General features: G+C 46.8%; 2 protein-coding genes across 2 annotated transcripts; both read left to right on the forward strand.

Moving 5' to 3' along the window:
- The first annotated feature begins 47 nt into the window (after positions 1 to 47).
- Positions 48 to 18,080, forward strand: Pmf1 (polyamine modulated factor 1). The gene is made up of 5 exons (XM_069990164.1): positions 48 to 302; positions 10,465 to 10,570; positions 13,639 to 13,739; positions 15,488 to 15,683; positions 17,587 to 18,080. The coding sequence occupies exons 1-5, from the start codon at positions 154 to 156 to the stop codon at positions 17,638 to 17,640; spliced, it is 606 nt and encodes a 201-aa protein (XP_069846265.1). The 5' UTR covers positions 48 to 153; the 3' UTR covers positions 17,641 to 18,080.
- Positions 18,081 to 18,175: 95 nt separating this feature from the next.
- Positions 18,176 to 20,186, forward strand: Bglap (bone gamma-carboxyglutamate protein). The gene is made up of 4 exons (XM_069990165.1): positions 18,176 to 19,383; positions 19,598 to 19,630; positions 19,767 to 19,836; positions 20,038 to 20,186. Exons 1-4 carry the CDS (start codon positions 19,320 to 19,322, stop codon positions 20,165 to 20,167), a joined length of 297 nt encoding a protein of 98 aa, XP_069846266.1. The 5' UTR covers positions 18,176 to 19,319; the 3' UTR covers positions 20,168 to 20,186.
- Positions 20,187 to 20,304: the final 118 nt, after the last annotated feature.

The following is a 20,304-nucleotide window of genomic DNA, read 5'->3' on the forward strand; positions in this document are numbered from 1 at the left end:
TCCCCGGACCCAGCCGCACTGCCTGCCTCCTTCCGGCACAGAGACAGACGTTCTACTGGCCCCAATCACGAGCGCGAAATTTAGGATCGGCCAATCAAGGGATCAGGTGGGCGGAACAGGCAGATCAGTTCGATTTGGCGGTTCGACTTCAACATGGCTGAAGCGAGCAACGCCGATCCGACAACGGGAGTGGAGGAAAGGTCTGAGGAATCACCTCCAGAATCCGGCACACCCATTTCGAGGGTAAAACTCCTCGATACCATGGTGGATACCTTTCTCCAAAAGCTGGTCGCCACCGGGAGGTAAGGTAGGGGACAACGAGGGTGAGAAAGAAGAGACGCTTTGTTCCCAGCGAAATCCAAGCGAGGCACTGGGGGCGGGCCTGTGGGGGCGGGGCGGGGCCGCCGCCCAGTTCCCGGCAGCCTCGGCGGGCGATCCCGAACCTACCTAAAGCCGGCAACGGGTTTACTGGCCGCGGGCCCTGGACGGCCAGTCACTCCTTCCGCCCGGAAGCCTCGCTTTCACCGTAACTTCTAGCCGTGGAAATACAGCCACTGCACTTCGAGAGAATTTGGAGGGGGGGAGGGCAGTTAGAGCTTTTAATTCTACTTTTATTTTGTTTTGTTATGAGACACTGGTATCACCACTGATACCATCCGGATTTAAAACTGTCTCTTTCTGCCGGGCGCTGGTGGCTCACGCCTGTAATCCTCGCTCTCCAGGAGGCTGAGATCGCGGTTCGAAGCCAGGCCAGGCAAAAAGCCCGTAAGGGTTCTTTACGTCCAATAAACTCACAAAAGTTGGCGGGAAATGGAGCGCTTATCTTTGAGCCAGAGAAGCTCAGGACAGCACCGAGGCCCCAGGCCCAGCAAAAAATATATATAATAAAGTAAAGGAATAAAACCATCTCCTCAGTTCTTCTTTAGCCAAATGGCAGCAATAGTACTTTTCCTATATGGCCATTTTGAGAATTAACTGAACTAAATATATAGTAAGGCCCCCAGCACAGTACTCATCCATAGAAAACTATATTAGCTATGATGGGAATAATACCAGCATTGGAAGACTCTGAAAACTAAATGTATTATCCTAAAAAACATTTTGCCACTCTTAACATATTCTTGTTTGTTTGTTTTGTCGGTCGTGGGGCTTGAACTCTGGGCCTGGGCTCTGTCTCTGCGGCTCTTCAGCTCAAGGCTAGCGCTCCACCACTTGAGCTACAGCGCCACTTCCGGTTTTCTGTTTCACAGAGTTTCCTGCCTGGGCTGGCTTTGAACCACGATCCTCAGATCTCAGCCTCCTGAATAGCTAGGATTACAGGAGTGAGTCACTGGCACCCAGTTTAACATATTCTTTATGAATGATATACTCGGACTTGAACTCAGGGCTAGGCATTATCAGCTTTTTTACTCAAGGCTGATGTTCCACCATTTGAGCCACAGCTCCACTCTGGCTTTTTGGTGGTTAATTGGAGATAAGGGTCTCACAGACTTACCTGACTGGGCTGGCTTTAAACTTCGGTCCTCAGATCTCAGCCTTCTGAATAGCTAATATTACAGATATGAGCCACTATGGCCTAGATAGTAATTATTTTTCTGGACCACTTATGACATATCATTACATGTCCAGGTATTGTCCTTCTTTGTTTATTTTTCCATACTTATTCTTGCCTTCCTCTCCTCTTAAAAAACTATATGTGCCGGGTGCTAGTGGCTCACACCTGTAATCCTAGCTACTCAGGAGGTTGAGATCTGAGGATCACGGTTCAAAGCCAACCCGGGCAGGAAAGTCATGAGACTCTTATCTCCAATAAACCACTAGAAAACCAGAAGTGGTGATATGGCTCAAGCGGTTGAATGCTCGCCTTGAGCTGAAATGCTGAGGGATAGTGCCCAAACCCATAGTTCAAGCCTCACGACCAAACAAACAAAAAAAACCCTATATGTCCTCCATTTATTGATGATATGTAGATTTATTGACCATTGACTGTCCCAGGCTCTCTTCTAATTGCTAGTTGTACACCCATGAAAAAGTTCTTGCCTTCATGGAGTTCTAGACATTCTAGTGCTATTAATAAAAATCATTAATAAAAAAAAACCCAGCACAAGGCCCTGGGTTCGGTCTTCAGCCCCGGAAAAAAAAAAAATGGGGCTGGGAAGGTGGCTCAGTGGTAGAGCGCTTGCCTTGCATACCTGAGGCCCTGGGTTCGATTCCTCAGCACCACATAAGCAAATAGAAAAAAGCCGGAAGTGGCGCTATGGCTCAAGTGGTAGAGCACTAGCCTTGAGCTGAAGAGCTGAGGGTCAGTGCCCAGGCCCAGAGTTCAGGCCCCACGACCAGACCCAAAAAAATAAAAAATAAAAAAAAATCAAAATCAGCTGAGAACCACTGGCTACTCAGGAATCTGAGACCTGAAGTATCTTGAGTCAAAGCCAGTCTGGGGAGAAAAATCCAGGCTCCATCTCTAAATAATCAGCAAAAAGTAGGGTTTGAAGTGTTGTTCAAGTGGTAGAACACCAGCCTAGCAAGCATGAGCCTCTTAAGTCAAACCCCAGTATCTCCAAAAGGAGGAAAAAAGGTTGAAAAACACTATAAAATTTCCTCCTTAATCTTCTAGTTGGCTTGCTTTTTCCCTTCTTCCCTTTCCTTCTTCCTTCCCTCCTTCCCTTCCTTCCTTTTCTTCCTTCTTTCCCATTAGGGTTTCACTAATAGTGTTCCCATTTTACCATTTATTTTTATTTTAAATCTTTGGATTAAGGTTTAAGGTAGTAGTCTAATGCCAGTCTTAATTTTTCTAGTTTTGTTCAGCTAGACCATCAACTAAATGCTTATTCCTTGCTTGATGTCACCTCTTTCCATAGGACAAGGGCCTTGGCTACTGCCTTTGGGTCTCTCTGTGCCTCTGCATATGGCTTCCTAAAACTAGGCTTGTAGGAAATCTTACATTTGTTTATTGTGAATCTTCCTTTTTGTCTTCTTTTTAAAATTGGGCCAGTTATTTCAGGGTCTTAACTTTTCCTCTTAAACCTTTTTATTTTTTGTTTCCTTAAAACATTCAGCTGTAGGGGCTGGGAAGGTGGCTTAGTTGTAGAGTGCTTGCCTTGCGTATATGAGGTCCTGGGTTCAATTCCTCAGCACCACATAAGCAGAAAAAGCTGGAAGTGGTGCTGTGGCTTAAGTGGTAGAGCGCTAGCCTTGAGCTGAAGAGCTGAGGGACAGTGCCCAGGCCCAGAGTTCAAACCCACAACTGACCAAAAAAAAAAAAAAAAAAGCTGTGATTTAGGCTAGGACAGTATATAGATCAATGGTGTCTTCTATAGTGACATCACCCACCCACAGAAGTGATAGGATCTCTCCACGTAGGTGGTCTTTATATTTTTCAGTCATCTTAAAGAGGTAGTCTTTGTAAGGGACAGTACCCAGGCCGAGTTCAAGCACCACGACCCAAAAAAAGAAAGCCTTCCTCAAAGGCTTTGAACCTAGAATCCAGGATCCAGCCAAATTGGTGTTCAGCTTTTTTGTTTGTTTTTGTTGGTAGTGGTGCTTGAACTCTGGGCCTAAGCACTGTCCCTCAGCCCTTCAGCTCAAGGCGAGAACTCTGCCACTTGAGCCACAGCGCCACTTCTGGTTTTCTAGTGGTAAATTGGGGATAAGTGTCTCATGGGCTTTCCTGCCCAGGCTGATTTTGAACCTCGATTCTCAGATCTCAGCCTGCCTCCTAAGGAGCTAGGATTACAGACACAGCCACCGGCACCCGGCTCCTATACATTATTAGGTCACTACCAGTTCTTCATAGCTTTAGCTGCTATTGTGAAATTTCTCTTTATTTTTTAAGTTAGTGACTGGTCATTTAGAAAAAACAAAGATTTTTGTAAAATAAGTTTGTATCCAGCCTTCTCAGCCCCTTCTCCTTATCAGGAAGGATGTGCTAGCTGCTTGTGCCCTCTGGTGGACAATTTGTGGAACAGATGTTGATTTAGGCATCAGTTACTGACCTTCAGTAAAGAAGGCAAACCAAGGGCTGGGAAGGTGGCTCAGTGGTAAAGTGCTTGCCTTGCATGCTTGAGGCTCTGGGTTCAACTCCTCAGCACCCATAAGCAAAAAAAAAAAAAAAAAAAAATGTCGGAAGTGGTGCTGTGGCTCAAGTGGTAGAGTGCTGAGGGGCAGCACCCAGGCTCAGAGTTCAGGCCCATGACTGGACCCAAAATAAAAAAAAAAGCAAACTGAGGTTCCCTTAGCACTCTACATGTCTAAACATGAATTTACTTGTGAGCATCTTTGTTTCCATGGTGTCCTGGACAGTTTATGGGCATATATAAACCAGGATATTGACAAATAACCAAATCTTGATATGTACTTAAAAGAATTTCAGTTAAATTTTGTTTGTTAGGTCAGTCAGTCGTGGGGCTTGAACTCTGGGCCTGGTTGCTGTCCCTCAGGTCTTCAGCTCAAGGTGAGCTCTCCAGCACTTGAGCCACAGCACCACTTCCAGTTTTCTGGTGGTTAATTGGAGGTAACAGTCTCATGGACTTTCCTTCCCCGGCTGGCTTTGAACCTCGATCCTCAGATCTTAGCCTCCTGAGTAGCTAAGATTACAGATGTAAACCACCAGCACCCTGCCTCAGTTAAATTTTTTTTTGGGGGGGCCCCCGGTCTTGGGCCTGAACTCTGGGCCTGGGCGCTGTCCCTCAGCTCTTCAGATCAAGGCTAGCGCTCTACCACTTGAGCCACTTCCGGCTTTTTTCTTTTTGCTTATGTGGTGCTGAGGAATCGAACCCAGGGCCTCAGGCATGCAAGGCAAGCGCTCTACCACTGAGCCACCTTCCCAGCCTGTCAGTTAAATTTTTTAAAGGTGAAACTTACAACTCAACTTATATATAAGTAGTTTTGTTGTTTTTGTTTTGGTGCTAGGGATTGACCCAGGACCTCCTGCATGCTAAAGCACATGTTCTAACACTGGACCCTATAGTAAGGGGTTTTGGGGATTTTTTTTTGTTCTTTGTTTTTTCTCAGTAGACAGATTCTGTTTTTTAATTGTTTTAAGGGTGATATACAGAGGGGGTTACAGTTACACAGGTCAAGTAAAGTGTACATTTCTTTCTTTTTTTATTTTTTAGCCAGTCTTAAGGCTTGAATTAAGGCATGGGCTCAGTCTCTGAGCCTCTTTGTGCTCAAGACTAGTGCTCTACCACTTGAGCCACAGCACTACTTCTGGCTTTTTCTGAGTAGGTTATTGGAGATAAGAGTCTCAGGAACTCCCCTATGACCCAGCAATCCCACTTTTGGTCATTTGCCTGAATGATCACAAACAAGACCATACTAAAGCTACCACCACAACTATGTTTATTGGAGCATTATTTATCATAGCTAAGATATGGAACCAACTCACATGCCTCTCAGTAGAAGAATGGATCAAGAAAATGTGGTATATCAGACCGGCACCCATGGCTCACGCCTGTAATACTAGCTACTCGAGAAGCTAAGATCTGAGGATCATGGTTCAAAGCCAGCCCAGGCAGGAAAGTCGTGAGACTCTTATCTCCAATAAATCACTAGAAAACTGGAAGTGGCGCTGTGGCTCAAGCAGTAGAATTCTCGCCTTGAGCTGAAGAGCTTAGGGACAGTGCCCATGCCCAGAGTTCAAGCCCCACAACCCACAAAAAAAAAAAAAAAATGTGGTATATAGTGGAATTCTGTGCCTCCATCAGAAAGAATGACATTGCCCATTTGTTAGGAAATGGAAAGACTTGGAAAAAATTATAGTAAGTGAAGTAAGCCAGGCCCAAAGAAACATAGGTTCCATGGTTTCCCTTATTTGTAATAACTAGTGTATGTCTGAGACAAGCAGAAATGGTCAGATAAGTTGATATTAGGCGAAATGAACCCCAAGATAAGATTCAAATGGTTTTTCTTTCTTGCTGTTGTTTCTAACATTTATAAGATGATTTCTTTGTTGCTTTGTATGTCCCTCCCCCTCGGTATAACCCCTGTTTTCACTGTATTTGGTGTTGGTATAATTTGGAGAGGGGAAGGGAAAAAACAAATTGTTTAAATAAGGATACAGGTGGATCCATTGCAACAATGAGATGTACAAGACGTTATGTTGAAAAACAAACATTACAACTTTAGTGGGGTGGGGGGATGGTAAAGGGAAACAAAGGAGGAGGCAACAATGCTTGATAAGAAATGTACTCATGGGCCAGGTGCTGGTGGCTCACGCCTGTAATCCTAGCTACTCAGGAGGCTGAGATCTGAGGATCACGGTTCAAAGCCAGCCCGGGCAGGAGAGACCGTGAGACTCCTATCTCCAATAAACACCAGAAAACCGGAAGTGGCGCTGTAGCTCAAGTGGTAGAGCGCTAGCCTTGAGCTGAAGAGCTGAGGGACAGCGCCCAGGCCCAGAGTTCAAGCCCCACGACCGACCAAAAAAAAAAAAAGAAAAGAAATGTACTCATAGGGCTGGGAAGGTGGCTCAGTGGTAGAGTGCTTGCCTTGCATGCATGAGGCCCTGGGTTCGATTCCTCAGTACCACATAAGCAAAAAGAAAAAAGCCGGAAGTGGCGCTGTGGCTCAAGTGGTAGAGCGCTAGCTTTGAGCTGAAGAGCTGAGGGACAGTGCCCAGGCCCAGAGTTCAGGCCCCATGACCGTACCCAAAACAAAAAAAAAAAGAAGAAGAAATGTACTCATTACCTTGCTCATGTAATTGTAACCCATCTGTACAGTATTTTCACAATTTAAAAAGAAAAGAAAAGAGTCTTTCCTGCCCAGGCTGGCTTTGAACTCTGATCCTCAGATATCAGCCCCTTGAGTTGCTAGGATTACAGGTGTGAGCCAAGAGTACCTACCTTCCTTCCTTCCTTTCCTTCCTTTCTTTCTTTGCCAGTCCTAGGCAGCTTTAACTCAGGGTCTGGGCACTGTCCCTGAGCTTTTGCTCAAGGCTAGCACTCTACCACCTGAGCCACAGTGCCACTTCTGGCTTCTTCTGTTTATGTAACACTGAGGAATTGAACCCAGGGCTTCATGCATGCTAGGCAAGCACTCTACCTCTAAGCTACATTCACAGTCCAAGAGTATATCTTTTTGGACCTTAATTGTCACCTTAATTTGTGTGTGTGTGTGGACCTTGAACATGTTATATAGCCCAAGCTGTCCTCCTGTCTTTATGCCTTAGCTTCTGAGGGTTGGCATTCCCATAGTGCATTTTTATTGCAGTGAGTGAAATGATTTTCCAGTGAGTTCAAAAACAATGAACGGTTCTGTGACTCACACCTATAATCCTAGCTATTCAGGAGGCTGAGATCTGAGGATCACATTTCAAATCTAGCCCAGGAAGGAAAATCTGTGAGACTCTTACCTCCAGTTAACCACCAGAAAACCAGAAGTGACACTGTGGCTCAAGTGAGCTCAAGAGCACTTACCTTAAGCTGAAGAGCTCAGGGACAGTGCCCAGGTTCAGAGTTCAAACCCCACAACCGTCAAAAAACAAAAAAAATCAAGGGTTGGGTGCCATCTGCTCACACTACTACTACTACTCAGAAGGCTGAGTTCTGAGGAGAAGCCAGCCTACATTCCAAATTAACTAGCAAAAAGTTAGAAGTGATGTCAAGTGCTGGTGGCTCACACCTGTAATCTAGCTACTCAGGAAACTGAAATCTAAGGATCATGGTTCAAAGCCAGCCCAGGCAGGAAAGACTGTGAGTCTCTTATCTCCAATTAACCACCAAAAAGTCAGAAATGGAGATTTGGCTCTAGTAGAAGAATGCTAGTTTTGAGCAAAAAAGCTCAGGGACAGCCCCAGGCCTGGGAGTTCAAGCCCTAGGACTGATACTCCCTCCCCCCCCAAAAAAATTGAAGGTTACTCAGATAATACATAATGTTTCAAAGAAACTTAAACTTGAGTGTGGTCACTCAAGCCTGTAATCTTAGTTGCTTAGGAAGTAGAGATGGAGAGAATATGGTTCAAAAACAGCCTAGGCATAAAAGTTCATGAAACTCTACCTCAACCAATGGCTGGGCAGGATGGCACTTGTTAGCCCAGCAACAAGGGAAAGTACAAATAATGAATCATAGTCCAGACTAACCTGGGCATAAAGTAAGACTCTGTCTTGAAAATAAACACCCTAAAAGGGACTGGAACTGTGGCTCAAGTGATTGGACACCAGTCATAAATGAAAATACTGAGTGAGAATGAGTTCAACTCCTGGTGCTGGCACAGAAAAAAAAGGAGGGGAAAAGTTTAAGAGAAAATAATGAAGCCAGGCACTGGTAGCTCCCACCTGGAATCTTAGCTACTCAGGAGGCTGAGATCCAAGGATCAAGGTTCAAAGCCTATACAAGCAGGAGAGTCCAGGAGACTCTTATCTCCAATTAACTACCAGAAAACAAAGTGAAGCTGTGGCTCAAAGTTGTGGAGTGTTACCTTTGAGCCAAAGAGCTCAGGAACAGTACCCAGGCCCTGAGTTCAAGCCTCACAACTGACCCAAAAAAAGGGACTACAATCAGTTAATATTGTTACATGGTGGTTTTAGTTTTAAAATTTGGTGATATGACCCTGTCTGTGTGTGTGTGCACGCATGCACACACACATTCTATAACAGTGGGGGCTTGAACTGAGGGTCTCGATCTCTCAACATTTTCACTCACTGCTAGTGCTCTGTCACTTGAGCCACATCTTCTCTTCTGGCTTTTTGCTAGTTAATTGGTGATAGGAATCCCAGATCTGTCTGCCTCAGCTGGCTTTAAACCATGATTCTCAGATCTCAGCCTACAGACATGAGCCACCAATGCCAGCTTTTTTTTTTTTTTTTAACTTAATACATAGCTGGCCACCTGTGTATTTCAGAAGGTCAAAGCCAAGAACCTGTTTCATCATGGGGTGAAGGAGAGCACAGGGAACAGAGGCCATAAGGGAATCCCTGGAGGAGGACTGTGCTGTCCAATCCTGGCCCTGGGGCCTAAGGTCTAGGGTGGGAGAAGTAGCTCATAGTGGGGCAGGCCTAGAGTCAGGTCTCACTTCAGTCTAAGGGGGTTCCCTGTCTAAGAGACAGTGTCTGTGTACTTTTACCACTACCCTGGGTGTCCCAGAGAGTCCAGTGACATTGCAGAAGTCCACAAGGATATTGCAGCTTTCATGGGAAAAAAGCATTTTGTACTTGGGGGATAAATGGTTATGAATGTTTTCGAAACATATTACTTTCCTGCTTCTCCCTGAATGTATTTTTCAGGAAGTCTACAGGACATTCAAACTATTCCCAAGTCTGCTTTGGCTGACAAGGAAGGAATCACTTTGGACCCCAGTCTAGCTGACTAACTTCTTTGCTTAAATCACATGGTCCTATTCAATATCTATTCCCATCTTATTTATTTGGATGAATGTGCCTGTTTCTGAGCCCTTCACTATCACTGAATTCTCAAATTAAGGGACAACCCACAAGAGTTCATAGATAACAGTGGTAGGGCAGTCAGTTTCTCCCCAGTAGGCTAGAAGAACAGGATTTCTGGTGTCTGAGCCACAATTATCCAGTTTCAATTTCGGCCAGGGCAGGCATCATATGTCCCTGCACATTCCTCCCTGTAGCCACAGACTGTGTGGCCTGTGGAACCAGCAGCAAAATAACATATCTGGGACTGCTAAAGGTTGAAATGATGCCCAGAACTGTCCTTTGTATTGGTCTTTGGTTACTTGGAACTTGCTTCATGATGGAGGTCATGAGAGGTCACCAAGGCTACCCCTGCTCCCCAACTTAAGATGAACCTTTTGCTACCCTTCATTAGCCCATAACACTGAGCCTTCAAACCACTGTACATTGGCTATTGCCATGTTCATGTGAACTTCGGTGTTTGCCACTTCGAGTTTTCTGAATGGTTTATTGGAGATAAAAGTCTCATGGACTTTCCTGCCTGGCTGACTTTGAACCACGATCCTCAGATCTCAGCCTCCTTAATAGCTACGATTATAGACATGAGCCATCAACACCTGGCTTCACTTTCCCACTTTTAAAGAAACCTCTGAACTTAAAAGGGCTCTGCTGCTGGACACCACTGATTCACTCCTGTAATCCTAGCTACTCAGGAGGCCGAGATCTGGGGACCATGGTTTGAAGCCAGCCCAGGCAGGAAAGTCCATGAGACTCTTATCTCAGAAGTGGTGCTGTGGTCAACGTGGTAGAGTGCTAGTCTTGAGCGAAAAACGTCAGGGACAAGTACCTAGGCCCTACACTCTAGCCCTATGATTAGAAAAAGAAAAGAAAAAGCTCTGCTGAGAGTAATGGAGAAGGTAATGGGCACTGGTGGTGAGGTGAACCATCCTGTGGCACTAGAGGTGGAAAATTTGCATCCATTTCATTAGCCAGGACCACAAAGTAGACAAAGCTTGAATCCTGTGCTAAGAAGCATAGGAGCCCAGTAGCCTGACAGCTGCTGTATGCTTGGCCCTCCCCACATCTGCCTCCTCCTTCCCTCCAGCTACCAGAGGTTCACTGACTGTTACAAACACTTCTACCAGTTGCAGCCTGAGATGACACAGCGAATCTATGACAAGTTTATAACTCAATTGCAGACATCTATCCGGGTGAGTTGCAAGAAGCCTTAAAGATACCATTGGCTTAGGTTTTATCCCTAGATTGTCAGTACCCTAAAGGTGGTGACTCAACTCTCTTGTCTTTTCAGCACCTAGGACTGTCCTGTATGCCCCGCAGGCTGCAGCATCAGTCACCCCTCCCTTCCAAGTAACATGGGTATCTTGAGTGACCCCTGCTCTCATCATTGTATATTGTAATTATATGTTAATATGTTGTCTGCCCAATAGACTGTATAAGGAAGAGCTCAGTAAGGGAAAGCTAAGGTCTTATTCATCTTTATATATCATACTCCTAGGACAATGCCTAGTATAGACAAGCCTTTTTTTTTTTTTTTTTTTTTTGTCAGTCCTGGGGCTTGAACTCTGGGTCTGTGCACTGTCCCTGAGTTCTTCAGCTGACGGTGAGCACTCTACCGCTTGAGCCACAGCGCCACTTCTGGTTTTCTGATGGCTAATTGGAGATAAGAGTCTTATGGACTTACCTGCCAGGGCTGGCTTTGAACTGTGATCCTCAGATCTCAGCCTCCTGAGTAGCTAGGATTATAGGCATTAGCCACTGGCACCCAGCTAGACTAGCCATTTAGTAAGTCGAATAAACTATGGATATAAAGGACATATGCTGGGCACTGATAGCTCATGTCTGTAATCCTAGATACTCAGTAAGCTAAGATCTGAAGATCAAGGTTCAAAGCCAGCCCAGGCAGGAAAGTCACTGAGACTCTTATTTCCAGTTAGCTACCAAAAAAGCCAGAAACAGAGCCATGGCTCAAATGGTGGAGCACTAGCCTTGAGCAAAAACTCTCAGGTACTATGCAACTTGTGGGCAGGGACAGGAGGGAGTAACTGGGAACACAAAGGAAGGGGTGACATTGTCCAAAAGAAATGTGCTCACTTACCTAACTTACAAAACACCTTAATAACAATCAAATTATATATATATATATATATATATATATATATATATATTTTTTTTTTTTTTTTTTTTTTTTTTTTTTTCGGGTCCGGTCGTGGGGCCTGAACTCTGGGCCTGGGCACTGTCCCTCAGCTCTTCAGCTCAAGGCTAGCACTCTACCACTTGAGCCACAGTGCCACTTCCAGCTTTTTTCTTTTTGCTTATGTGGTGCTGAGGAATCGAACCCAGGGCCTCATGCATGCAAGGCAAGTGCTCTACCACTGAGCCACCCTCCTAGCCCCTCAAATTATATTTTTAAAAAAGGCTAGGGGACAGTGCTGAGGCCCTGAATTCAGGCCCCAGGACTAGGACAAAAACAAAGAACATGAGGTTTAGGAATGTAGCTCAGTGGTACAGAGCTAGAGAGCAAGAAAAAAAAAAAAAAAAGCTAAATGCTAATGGCCTGTGTAATCCTAGCTACTCAGGAGGCTGAAAATCATGGTTTGAAGCTAACCCCAGACAGGAAAGTCTATAAGACTCATTACCCATCAAAAAGTTAGAAGTGGGGGCTGGGAAGGTGGCTCAGTGGTAGAGCCCTTGCCTTGTATGCCTGAGGCCTTGGGTTCGATTCCTCAGCACCACATAAGCAAAAAGAAAAAAGCCGGAAGTGGCACTGGCTCAAGTGGTAGAGTGCTAGCCTTGAGCTGAAGAGCTGAGGGACAGCGCCCAGGCCCAGAGTTCAGGCCCCACAACCAGACCCCCCCCCCAAAAAAAAAAAAAAAGTTAGAAGTGAAGTTGTGGCTCAAGTGGTATACTGTCAGCCGTTAGCAGAAGAGCTAAGGGATAGACCTTAACAACACCTTAATAATAACAATAAAATTATATATATTTTTAAAGACTCAGGGACAGAGCCTAGGCCCCAGGTTCAAAGCCCAAGACTGGCACAAAAAGAGAGTCAGACCCCTATGCTGTCAGTTCAGGATAGTCTTATCAATATGCAGAATTAGCAAAGGGTAATATAGTGCAGATAAGAAAATCAAGAGGTATGTTGAAAGTCAAGAGGAACAGCTTCTAGAATTAATGGGAGGGCTGGGAAGGTGGCTCAGTGGTAAAGTGCTTGCCTTGCATGCATGAGGCCCTGGGTTTGATTCCTCAGCACCACATAAGCAGAAAAGGCCAGAAGTGGTGCTGTGGCTCAAGTGGTAGAGCACTTGCCTTGAGCTGAAGAGCTGAGGGACAGTGCCCAGGCCCAGAGTCAGGCCCCATGACCGGCAAAAAAAAAAAAAAAGAAAAGAAAAAATAGATAATGGGCTGGCAGTGAAGCTGGCTCTTTTTAAATGTTTCCTGTTTTATATTTTCTTTTTTCTTCTAATTTATTTTTGTTTTAGAGGTGATATACAGCAGGGTTACCTTTACATAGGTCAGGTAATAAGTACATTTCCTTTCACATAGTGTCATCTGTTCCCTCATTCTCTCCCATTCCCTCCCTCCCATCTCTACCCACACGTTGCATGGTTCACTTTCATCAATGTCTGTTGCAGAACATGAGCTCCACTGCTGCACTTTTTCACCCATTTTCCCTTGAGTTCTGTACCCTCCTCCTCCAGCCCTCCAGAAGTACACTTTCATACATCAGACATAAAGAAGACAGAATCATCAAAAAATTAAAATTTAATAAAAGAGAGCTCTTTTGTTTCCATACCATAGTTATATATTTTTATATAAATATATATTTTATATAAATACATATTACTTGAATATAAGTTTTATATACTTACATATTATATAACTATATTTTATTTTAACATATTTATATATTTCTATTTTATCTAAACATGTATATTTTATATAAATATGAAGATGCACATAGGCATTATACCTCTGTTTCTCTCCTGAGTATCCTCTTTAGGTCTCACTGTATGTGAGTATTTAGAATCCTGTATTATAATTGATCATATCCCAGTGTATTTTAGATCTAATTTCTGTATATCAGAGTATTTTATTTTCTTAATTATAAAAGCTACACATTTCAGAAAAGTAGGGATGATTTGGAACGTATAAAGACAAAATAGAAGTTAGCCAAAATCTTACCAAATTGCTATTATCAGTTTAGCAAATTTCTACTGTGATCTAGTATTATTACAGCTCTTTCCTCCTTTCTCTTCAGGAGGAAATCTCAGAAATCAAAGAGGAAGGGAACCTAGAAGCTGTCTTGAATTCACTGGACAAAATTGTGGAAGAAGGCAAAGACCACAAGGGACCAGCCTGGTAAGATAGGGATGGGAAGTTGCAGGATAACAAAGAGACAGTGCCTCAGCTTCTTGGAGACTTAGTCTGATTGACTTAAGAGATACTAGCTTTTTGCTCCTGAAAAAGAATGCTTTGAGCCAGGTATGTGGTAGCGTACACCTGTAATCCCTCTACTTAAGAGGCTGAGGCAGACCTTCTTTCAGAGGAAAAGAGAAGCTGGTGCTGGTGGCTTATACCTGTAATCCTAGCTACTCAGGAGGCTAAGATCTGAGGATTGTGGTTCAAAGCCAGCCTAAGCAGGAAAGTCCATGAGACTCTTACCTCCAATTAATCATAGAAAAAGTTGGAAGTGTTGCTGTGGCTCAAAATTGTAGAGCGCTAGCCTTGAGCTAAAAAGCTCAGGGCAGGCCCTGAGTTCAAGCCCCAAAGCCAACAACAAAAAAAGGGTCCTGGGGCTTGAACTCAACTCCTGGGTGCCATACCTGCACTTCTTTGTGCTCAAGACTAGTACTCTGGCTGGGAAGGTAGCTCAGTGGTGCTTGCCTTACATGCATGAGGTCCTGGGTTTGATTCCTCAGCACCACATAAGCAGAAAAAGCCAGAAGTGGCGCTGTGGCTCAAGTGGTAGAGCGCTAGCCTTGAGCTGAAGAGCTGAGGGACAGTGCCCAGGCCCAGAGTTCAGGCCTCACGACCGACCAAAAAAAAAAAAATTTTTTACAACTGAAAAAGAATTTTTACAAAATGGTGGCATCGGTCTGGGAAGGTGGCTCCATGGAAGCATGCTTGCCTCACATGCATGAGACCCTGGGTTCAATTCCTCAGCACCACATAAGCAGAAAAAGCTGGAAGTGGTGCTATGGCTCAAGTGGTTGAACACTAGCCTTGAGCTGAAGAGCTGAGGGACAGCGCCCAAGCCCAGAGTTCAAGCCCCAAAACAACAAAAAAAAAAAAGAAAAGAAAACAGTGGCATCTACTCCCTGTATAAATCTTACCTTCTTGGACCCATCTTTCCTTACCTTCTCATATCTACCAACACTTCTTGGGGCCTCCCAGGGTCCAGGCTCTGTCAGGAGCTACCCCATCTTGGTAGGTTCATCCTGCCTCACCCCAACCTACTACCTGCTCAGATGGAGTTATGGGCTCAAATGGTAGAGATCTAGCTTTGAGCAAAAAAGCTCAGTGACAGGCCTTGAGTTGAAGCCCTAGGATCCACGTACACACACAAAAAAGATATTACTACCTCTATCCTGTGATCCTGTGAGGGAGAAATGGGTATAGAAGGCTAGAGCCTCGTCTGTTGTGTTAGCCTCCATGCTCCACTCATCCCTCTGGGGTCCAGTCTTCTATCCTGCGATCACTACCAGCCAGCTAGGCTTCCCACTGAAATGTCAGCTCTAGAGTGCATCTCATTCATCTCAGTACTTCAACAGTACTGAGCAGGCTTTGACAGCCCAAGATGAGACTGGAGGTAGTAATGATTGAGTTTGGAAGCAGAGTCCTCCACGTGTATCCCTCCTTTTCTTTCTTTCTTTTTTTTTTCCAGTCCCAGGGCTTGAACTCGGGGCCTGGCCACTGTCCCTGAGCCTCTCTGTGCTCAGGGCTAGCACTCTACTACTTGAGCCACAGTGCCACTTCTGGCTTTTTCTGTTTCTGTGGTACTGAGAATCGAATCCAGGGCTTCATGCATGCTAGGCAAGCATTCTACCACTAAGCCATATTCCCAGCCCTGTATCCCTTCCTTTCTGTCTCCATGTGCCCACCCCAAGGCGCCCCAGTGGGATCCCAGAGAAAGACTTGTGCAGTGTCATGGCACCCTACTTCCTGCAACAACGGGACACCCTTCAGCGCCAGGTGCAGAAGCAGAAAGCCAAGAACAAGGAGTTGGCAGACACTGTCCTGGCTGGTCGCAGGCAGGTAGAAGAGCTACAGCAGCTGGTTGAAGCCCGGCAACAGGCCTGGCAGGTGAGTATCAAGCCATGTTTACTTTCCTTTTGGTTTCTGATAAGCTCTAGAGATCCCCAAATTTGTAGCTCCTCCTCTGCCAACATAAGGGATTCTGAGAGGAGTAGGAGGGCGGCCCACAGTAACAGTCACGTATCACCTCTGTTGTAAGAAGCTCCTTGCCAGCCTTGACCTAAGCAGTCAGGCTGCCTGGATTCCCCCCACCAGCCTGCTCTTGCTGAAGTCCATGTAGCACATGTTCTCTGCTGCAGTCTCTGAGGTCCAGGGAGGACAAGGGGTTTTGTCCCAGGTAATGGCTTCTCCATCTCCTCTTCATCCAGTGGTGCTCCAAGTAAACATGGCCAGAACTTTTTTTTTTTTTTTTTTGGTCGGGGGGTCCGGTCATGGGGTCTGAACTCTGGGCCTGGGCACTGTCCCTCAGCTCTTCAGCTCAAGGCTCTACCACTTGAGCCACAGGACCACTTCCAGCTTTTTTCTTTTTGCTTATATGGTGCTGAGGAATCGAACCCAGAGCCTCAGGCATGCAAGGCAAGCGCTCTACCACTGAGCCACCTTCCGAGCCTGATGGCCAGGACTTTTAAAACTCACACATTAGAATGATTTCTGAAGCCTTCTGTACATCCAGAACATCCTCCAGCAGCAAATGTGTTTGGGGTTTTTTTGTTTTGTTTTGCCAGTCCTGGGCTTTGAACTCAGGGCCTGGGCACTGTCCCTGAGCCTCTCTATGCTCAAGGCTAGCTCTATTCTACTCTACTACTTGAGCCACAGCGCCACTTCCGGCTTTTTCTGTTTATGTGGTACTGAGGAACCTAACCCAGGGCTTCATGCATGCTAGGCAAGCGCTCTACCACTAAGCCACCTTCCCAGCCCAAGTGTGTTCTTTTTTTTTTTTTTTTTTTTGTCGGTCGTGGGGCTTGAACTCTGGGCCTGGGCGCTGTCCCTCAGCTCTTTAGCTCAAGGCAAGTGCTCTACCACTTGAGCTACAGCGCCACTTCCGGTTTTCTGGTGGTTTATTGGAGATAGGAGTCTCACGGTCTCTCCTGCCCGGGCTGGCTTTGAACCGCGATCCTCAGATCTCAGCCTCCTGTGTAGCTAGGATTACAGGCGTGAGCCACCAGCGCCCGGCCCAAGTGTGTTCTTTTAGGCCAACTTAATTTCTGAATATGACCTCAAGTGAGGGATGAAAAGCAAGGGTTTGATCGCATGAAGGACAGGTAGCACCTGTGGCTGGGGTGACAAGATGGCTTATTGACCCAAGTACAATTCCAAGAGGAGCTTCAGGAAGGATCCAGTGGTAACACTACTGCTGAATCCATCGAGATGGACTAACCTGCAGCCACTCTTTGGGGCAGACCTGCCTGTTCTCCCCAAATTCATGCTTTACAGATTCTTCCTGGTCTCTCTTCACAAGACCAGTTAGTAGTTCACACTCGTAATCCCAGCTACTCAGGAAGCTGAGAACTGAAGATTGCAGTTCCAAGCCAGCCCAGGGAGGAAATCCTAGAAACTCTGATCTCCAATTAACCACCACAAAGCTAGAAGTGGAGCTATGGCTCAAGTGATAGACCACTAACCTTGGTGGAAAAGGCTAAGGGACAGTGTCTAGGCCCTGAGTTCCAGGTTTATTACTGGCATATATACAAAAAAGCCCTGCTGAGGAATCTGGATGTGGGGCCACTTTGCAAGCTCTTGTTGAAAATGGTCTCTGCTCTGGAGAGCCCATCCCAGGTGACCATGGTACCCCAGCTGCTGTGTATATGTGCTAAATGGCAGAGAGTCCCCATGTGCCTCTGTCTTGACACCTACCCTGCTAAACCCGTGACATGAGCTTAGATGGAATTAGGCACTGAGGAGACAAAGTTAGTTTCCTCATGCTCTATCTATTCTCTCTCATTGGTTTCAGGCCCTACACAGAGAACAGAGGGAGCTGCTGGATATACTGAAGGAGCCTGAGTGAGGAGGAGACAGGCAAACCCCAGAGTAGAGGGCAGTCAAGGTCAAGGGCCTGTGGTCAGCATTCTGGGCCTGGGCAGGCTGCCTTTTGAGAACAGCTGAAATGGTGCCAGTCCCCAGGCAGCAATGGAGGACAAGGCTGGAGCAGGCCCCCCAACTGCCGCTAAACCTATGGGGCTCCCAGGAGTCACACACTCAACTACCTTAAGATTCCTCCTATTTTCTTCCACATGGAAGCCTGTAGCCAGCTCTCCCTGGGGATGGGGTGGGATACCAAGCCTCTTCTCTAGTTTGGCCAGCACTCCCCCCCCCACACACACACACACCATCCCTGGATCTGGCCTAGAGAATGTGTTTTCACTGATTGTCCCCTTACTGGCCAGCCCAAGGGCCATGCCATGTTCTCCCCACATCTGTAAATAAACTTCTTCCTCTACCCTATAATTTGTGAGGATGCTTCCTCGCCGGGCTTCCTGTGCCAAGACCACTCCTGGGCTCCCTAGCTCTTGGCCAAGGTCAAGGCCTTAGCTTCAGTGCCCTGGGAACCTCTAGGCTGGAGTAGGCTAGGGCCTAGGATTGTATCTGATCATGAGCCCAGCTTACCTTTTTCTCTGAGGAACAGCTGCATTTAGGCAGATACTTCCCTCCTGCCAGCCCTCCCCATCCAGTGCTTTATCTATCAGGTTGGGCAGACTGAGTCCTGATGGGTGGGTTGGTAGGTGAGCAAAGACACAGGCCAAACAAAGAGGGGCCAGGACCCTCTCTTCTCACTAGTCTGAGACAGTGGCAGCTCTTGAGTAGGATGGATGTTTTAGGTCACAATGTTCTGTCAGAAGACAGGCCTTCCTATCAACTTTGGAATGGGAATAGGGGGCCAATCCCTCCAACGGCTGTTAATGAGGGAGGCTGTACTGGCTAGCGGATTGCTGGATAACCTAAAAGTGACTCCATCTCCCTGCTCCCTGAAGGCCTTACCCCTGTACACTGACACTTGTCACCTAGCCTGCCCCAGAGATGGAGAGGTTGTCCTCATACACCCAGTCTCACATTTGTGGGCTTTGGTTCTTGGTCCTGTGCTGCCCTGACCTCTTCTCCAGTCCTGATGTATAGGACTTATACAGGAAGTGGCCCCACACCAGCCTGCCTTTTAACAGATTGCAGGGTGAATGAGGGCATTGCCTGCCTGGCCTGGTACTCCCTTCCTGGGGTTTGGCTCCTGCCCTGGGGCAGACAGTGCAAATCATAGGCTACGACAACTGGAGCCTAGCTCTGCTGAACCTATTTTAGACCTCTGAGCCCCCTTCCTCCCCCTTGGCTCCCCCTAGGGCCAAGCCAGTGCTTTATACTGAGATTGCTGGTCTTTAAGAAAAGAGTAGGGGCAAGAGGGTGTGGAGCAGTCCCCAGGGAAGGGATAGGAGTGACATCATAATCTGGCACCCTCTTTCTCACCCATCATCCATTAATCTCGAGGCCCTGCCCTGGCAGCCACAGCCCCCAACCACAACATCCTTTGGGTTTGGCCTATAGGGCCAAGACACATGACCCCCAATTAGCCCTGGCAGTGTCCCCTGCCCTGCCTGCACCACGGGGGCACAGCCCAGTGGGTATATAAAGTGCTGGTAGCTGCAAGGGGCAGTCAGCTGAATCCTGAGCACTAACGTTGCCGAAGTGCTGACAGACACCATGAGAACCCTCACTCTCCTCACCCTGCTGATCTTGGCTGCATTCTGTCTCACTGGCTGGGCAGGTGAGTATTGGCACCCTGATCCAGACTGCCCTTGGGCTATAAGGGAGAAGCACCATGGTCCTACTTCTCAGCCTTCTGTATTCTAGCTACCTTCTTATAAGCTCTGGCAATTTGTGTAGGGAAAGGAAGGCAGAGCAAATTTCCAGAAAAGTGGGGGCAGGAAGTTGAGGCCCTAGGAAAGGGCAGGTGCAAACCAGTTCCTTTTTCTTTGCAGATGGGAAGCCCAGTGGTGCAGAGTCTGGCAAAGGTACAGGTACAGGGGGCTAGGCCTGACCCGTGTCAACCTCCCTTATCCTCCTTTCCTCAACCCCATTTTCCACTTCTACTACCTTCTATCTGGCCATTAGAAAGAGCCAGCTGATCCCTGCCCCTCTGCTCCACAGCCTTCAAATCCAAGAAGGAAGGCAGCGAGCTGATGAAGAGACCCCGGCGCTACGTGGACCAGGGGCAGGGGTAAGCTGAAAGAAGGTCCTAGGCCCCAGCCCTCTGTTTCTAGAATGTCAGGGGAAAGTTGCAGTAGGGTGGCCTCCCTTGGCTGCTAGGGGTTATGGGGCAGGACAGTCCTCCCTAGTAGAGGCTCTGTAGCCCCAAGTGCAACGGGAAGAGGGGGAGGGCCCTTTGCATGGTGGTAATGCCACTTTGGGGTCTTTTCAGAGCCCCAGCCCCCTACCCAGATCCCCTGGAGCCCAAGAGGGAGGTATGTGAATTGAACCCCAACTGCGATGAACTGGCTGACCAAATCGGCTTCCAAGATGCCTATCAACGCTTCTATGGCCCGGTCTAGGGCATGGGCTGTAGGTGGTTAGTGCAGCCTGGCTCCTCTCTGGGACCCTTCCCTCCTCATTCCCAGTCTGCCCTGCACGTGTGAACATCCCAGCTGCTTCAAAATAAAGTCCAGAGGGTCTGAGTCTGTCCAGTTCG

Source organism: Dipodomys merriami, unplaced genomic scaffold (genome assembly GCF_024711535.1).
Source record: "Dipodomys merriami isolate MVZ:Mamm:240054 unplaced genomic scaffold, mDipMer1.0.p SCAF_392, whole genome shotgun sequence".
Lineage (NCBI taxonomy): Eukaryota > Metazoa > Chordata > Mammalia > Rodentia > Heteromyidae > Dipodomys > Dipodomys merriami.

What these genes read in the sequence shown, in the direction of transcription:
- Bglap (XM_069990165.1), top strand. Translation starts at nt 19,320, where the DNA reads ATGAGAACCCTCACTCTCCTCACCCTGCTGATCTTGGCTGCATTCTGT. An exon ending in CTGTCTCACTGGCTGGGCAG is followed by an intron (nt 19,384 to 19,597) that starts GTGAGTATTGGC and finishes TTTTCTTTGCAG; the next exon opens with ATGGGAAGCCCAGTGGTGCA. An exon ending in TGGTGCAGAGTCTGGCAAAG is followed by an intron (nt 19,631 to 19,766) that starts GTACAGGTACAG and finishes TCTGCTCCACAG; the next exon opens with CCTTCAAATCCAAGAAGGAA.
- Pmf1 (XM_069990164.1), top strand. Translation starts at nt 154, where the DNA reads ATGGCTGAAGCGAGCAACGCCGATCCGACAACGGGAGTGGAGGAAAGG. An exon ending in AATTGCAGACATCTATCCGG is followed by an intron (nt 10,571 to 13,638) that starts GTGAGTTGCAAG and finishes CTTTCTCTTCAG; the next exon opens with GAGGAAATCTCAGAAATCAA. An exon ending in GACCACAAGGGACCAGCCTG is followed by an intron (nt 13,740 to 15,487) that starts GTAAGATAGGGA and finishes GCCCACCCCAAG; the next exon opens with GCGCCCCAGTGGGATCCCAG.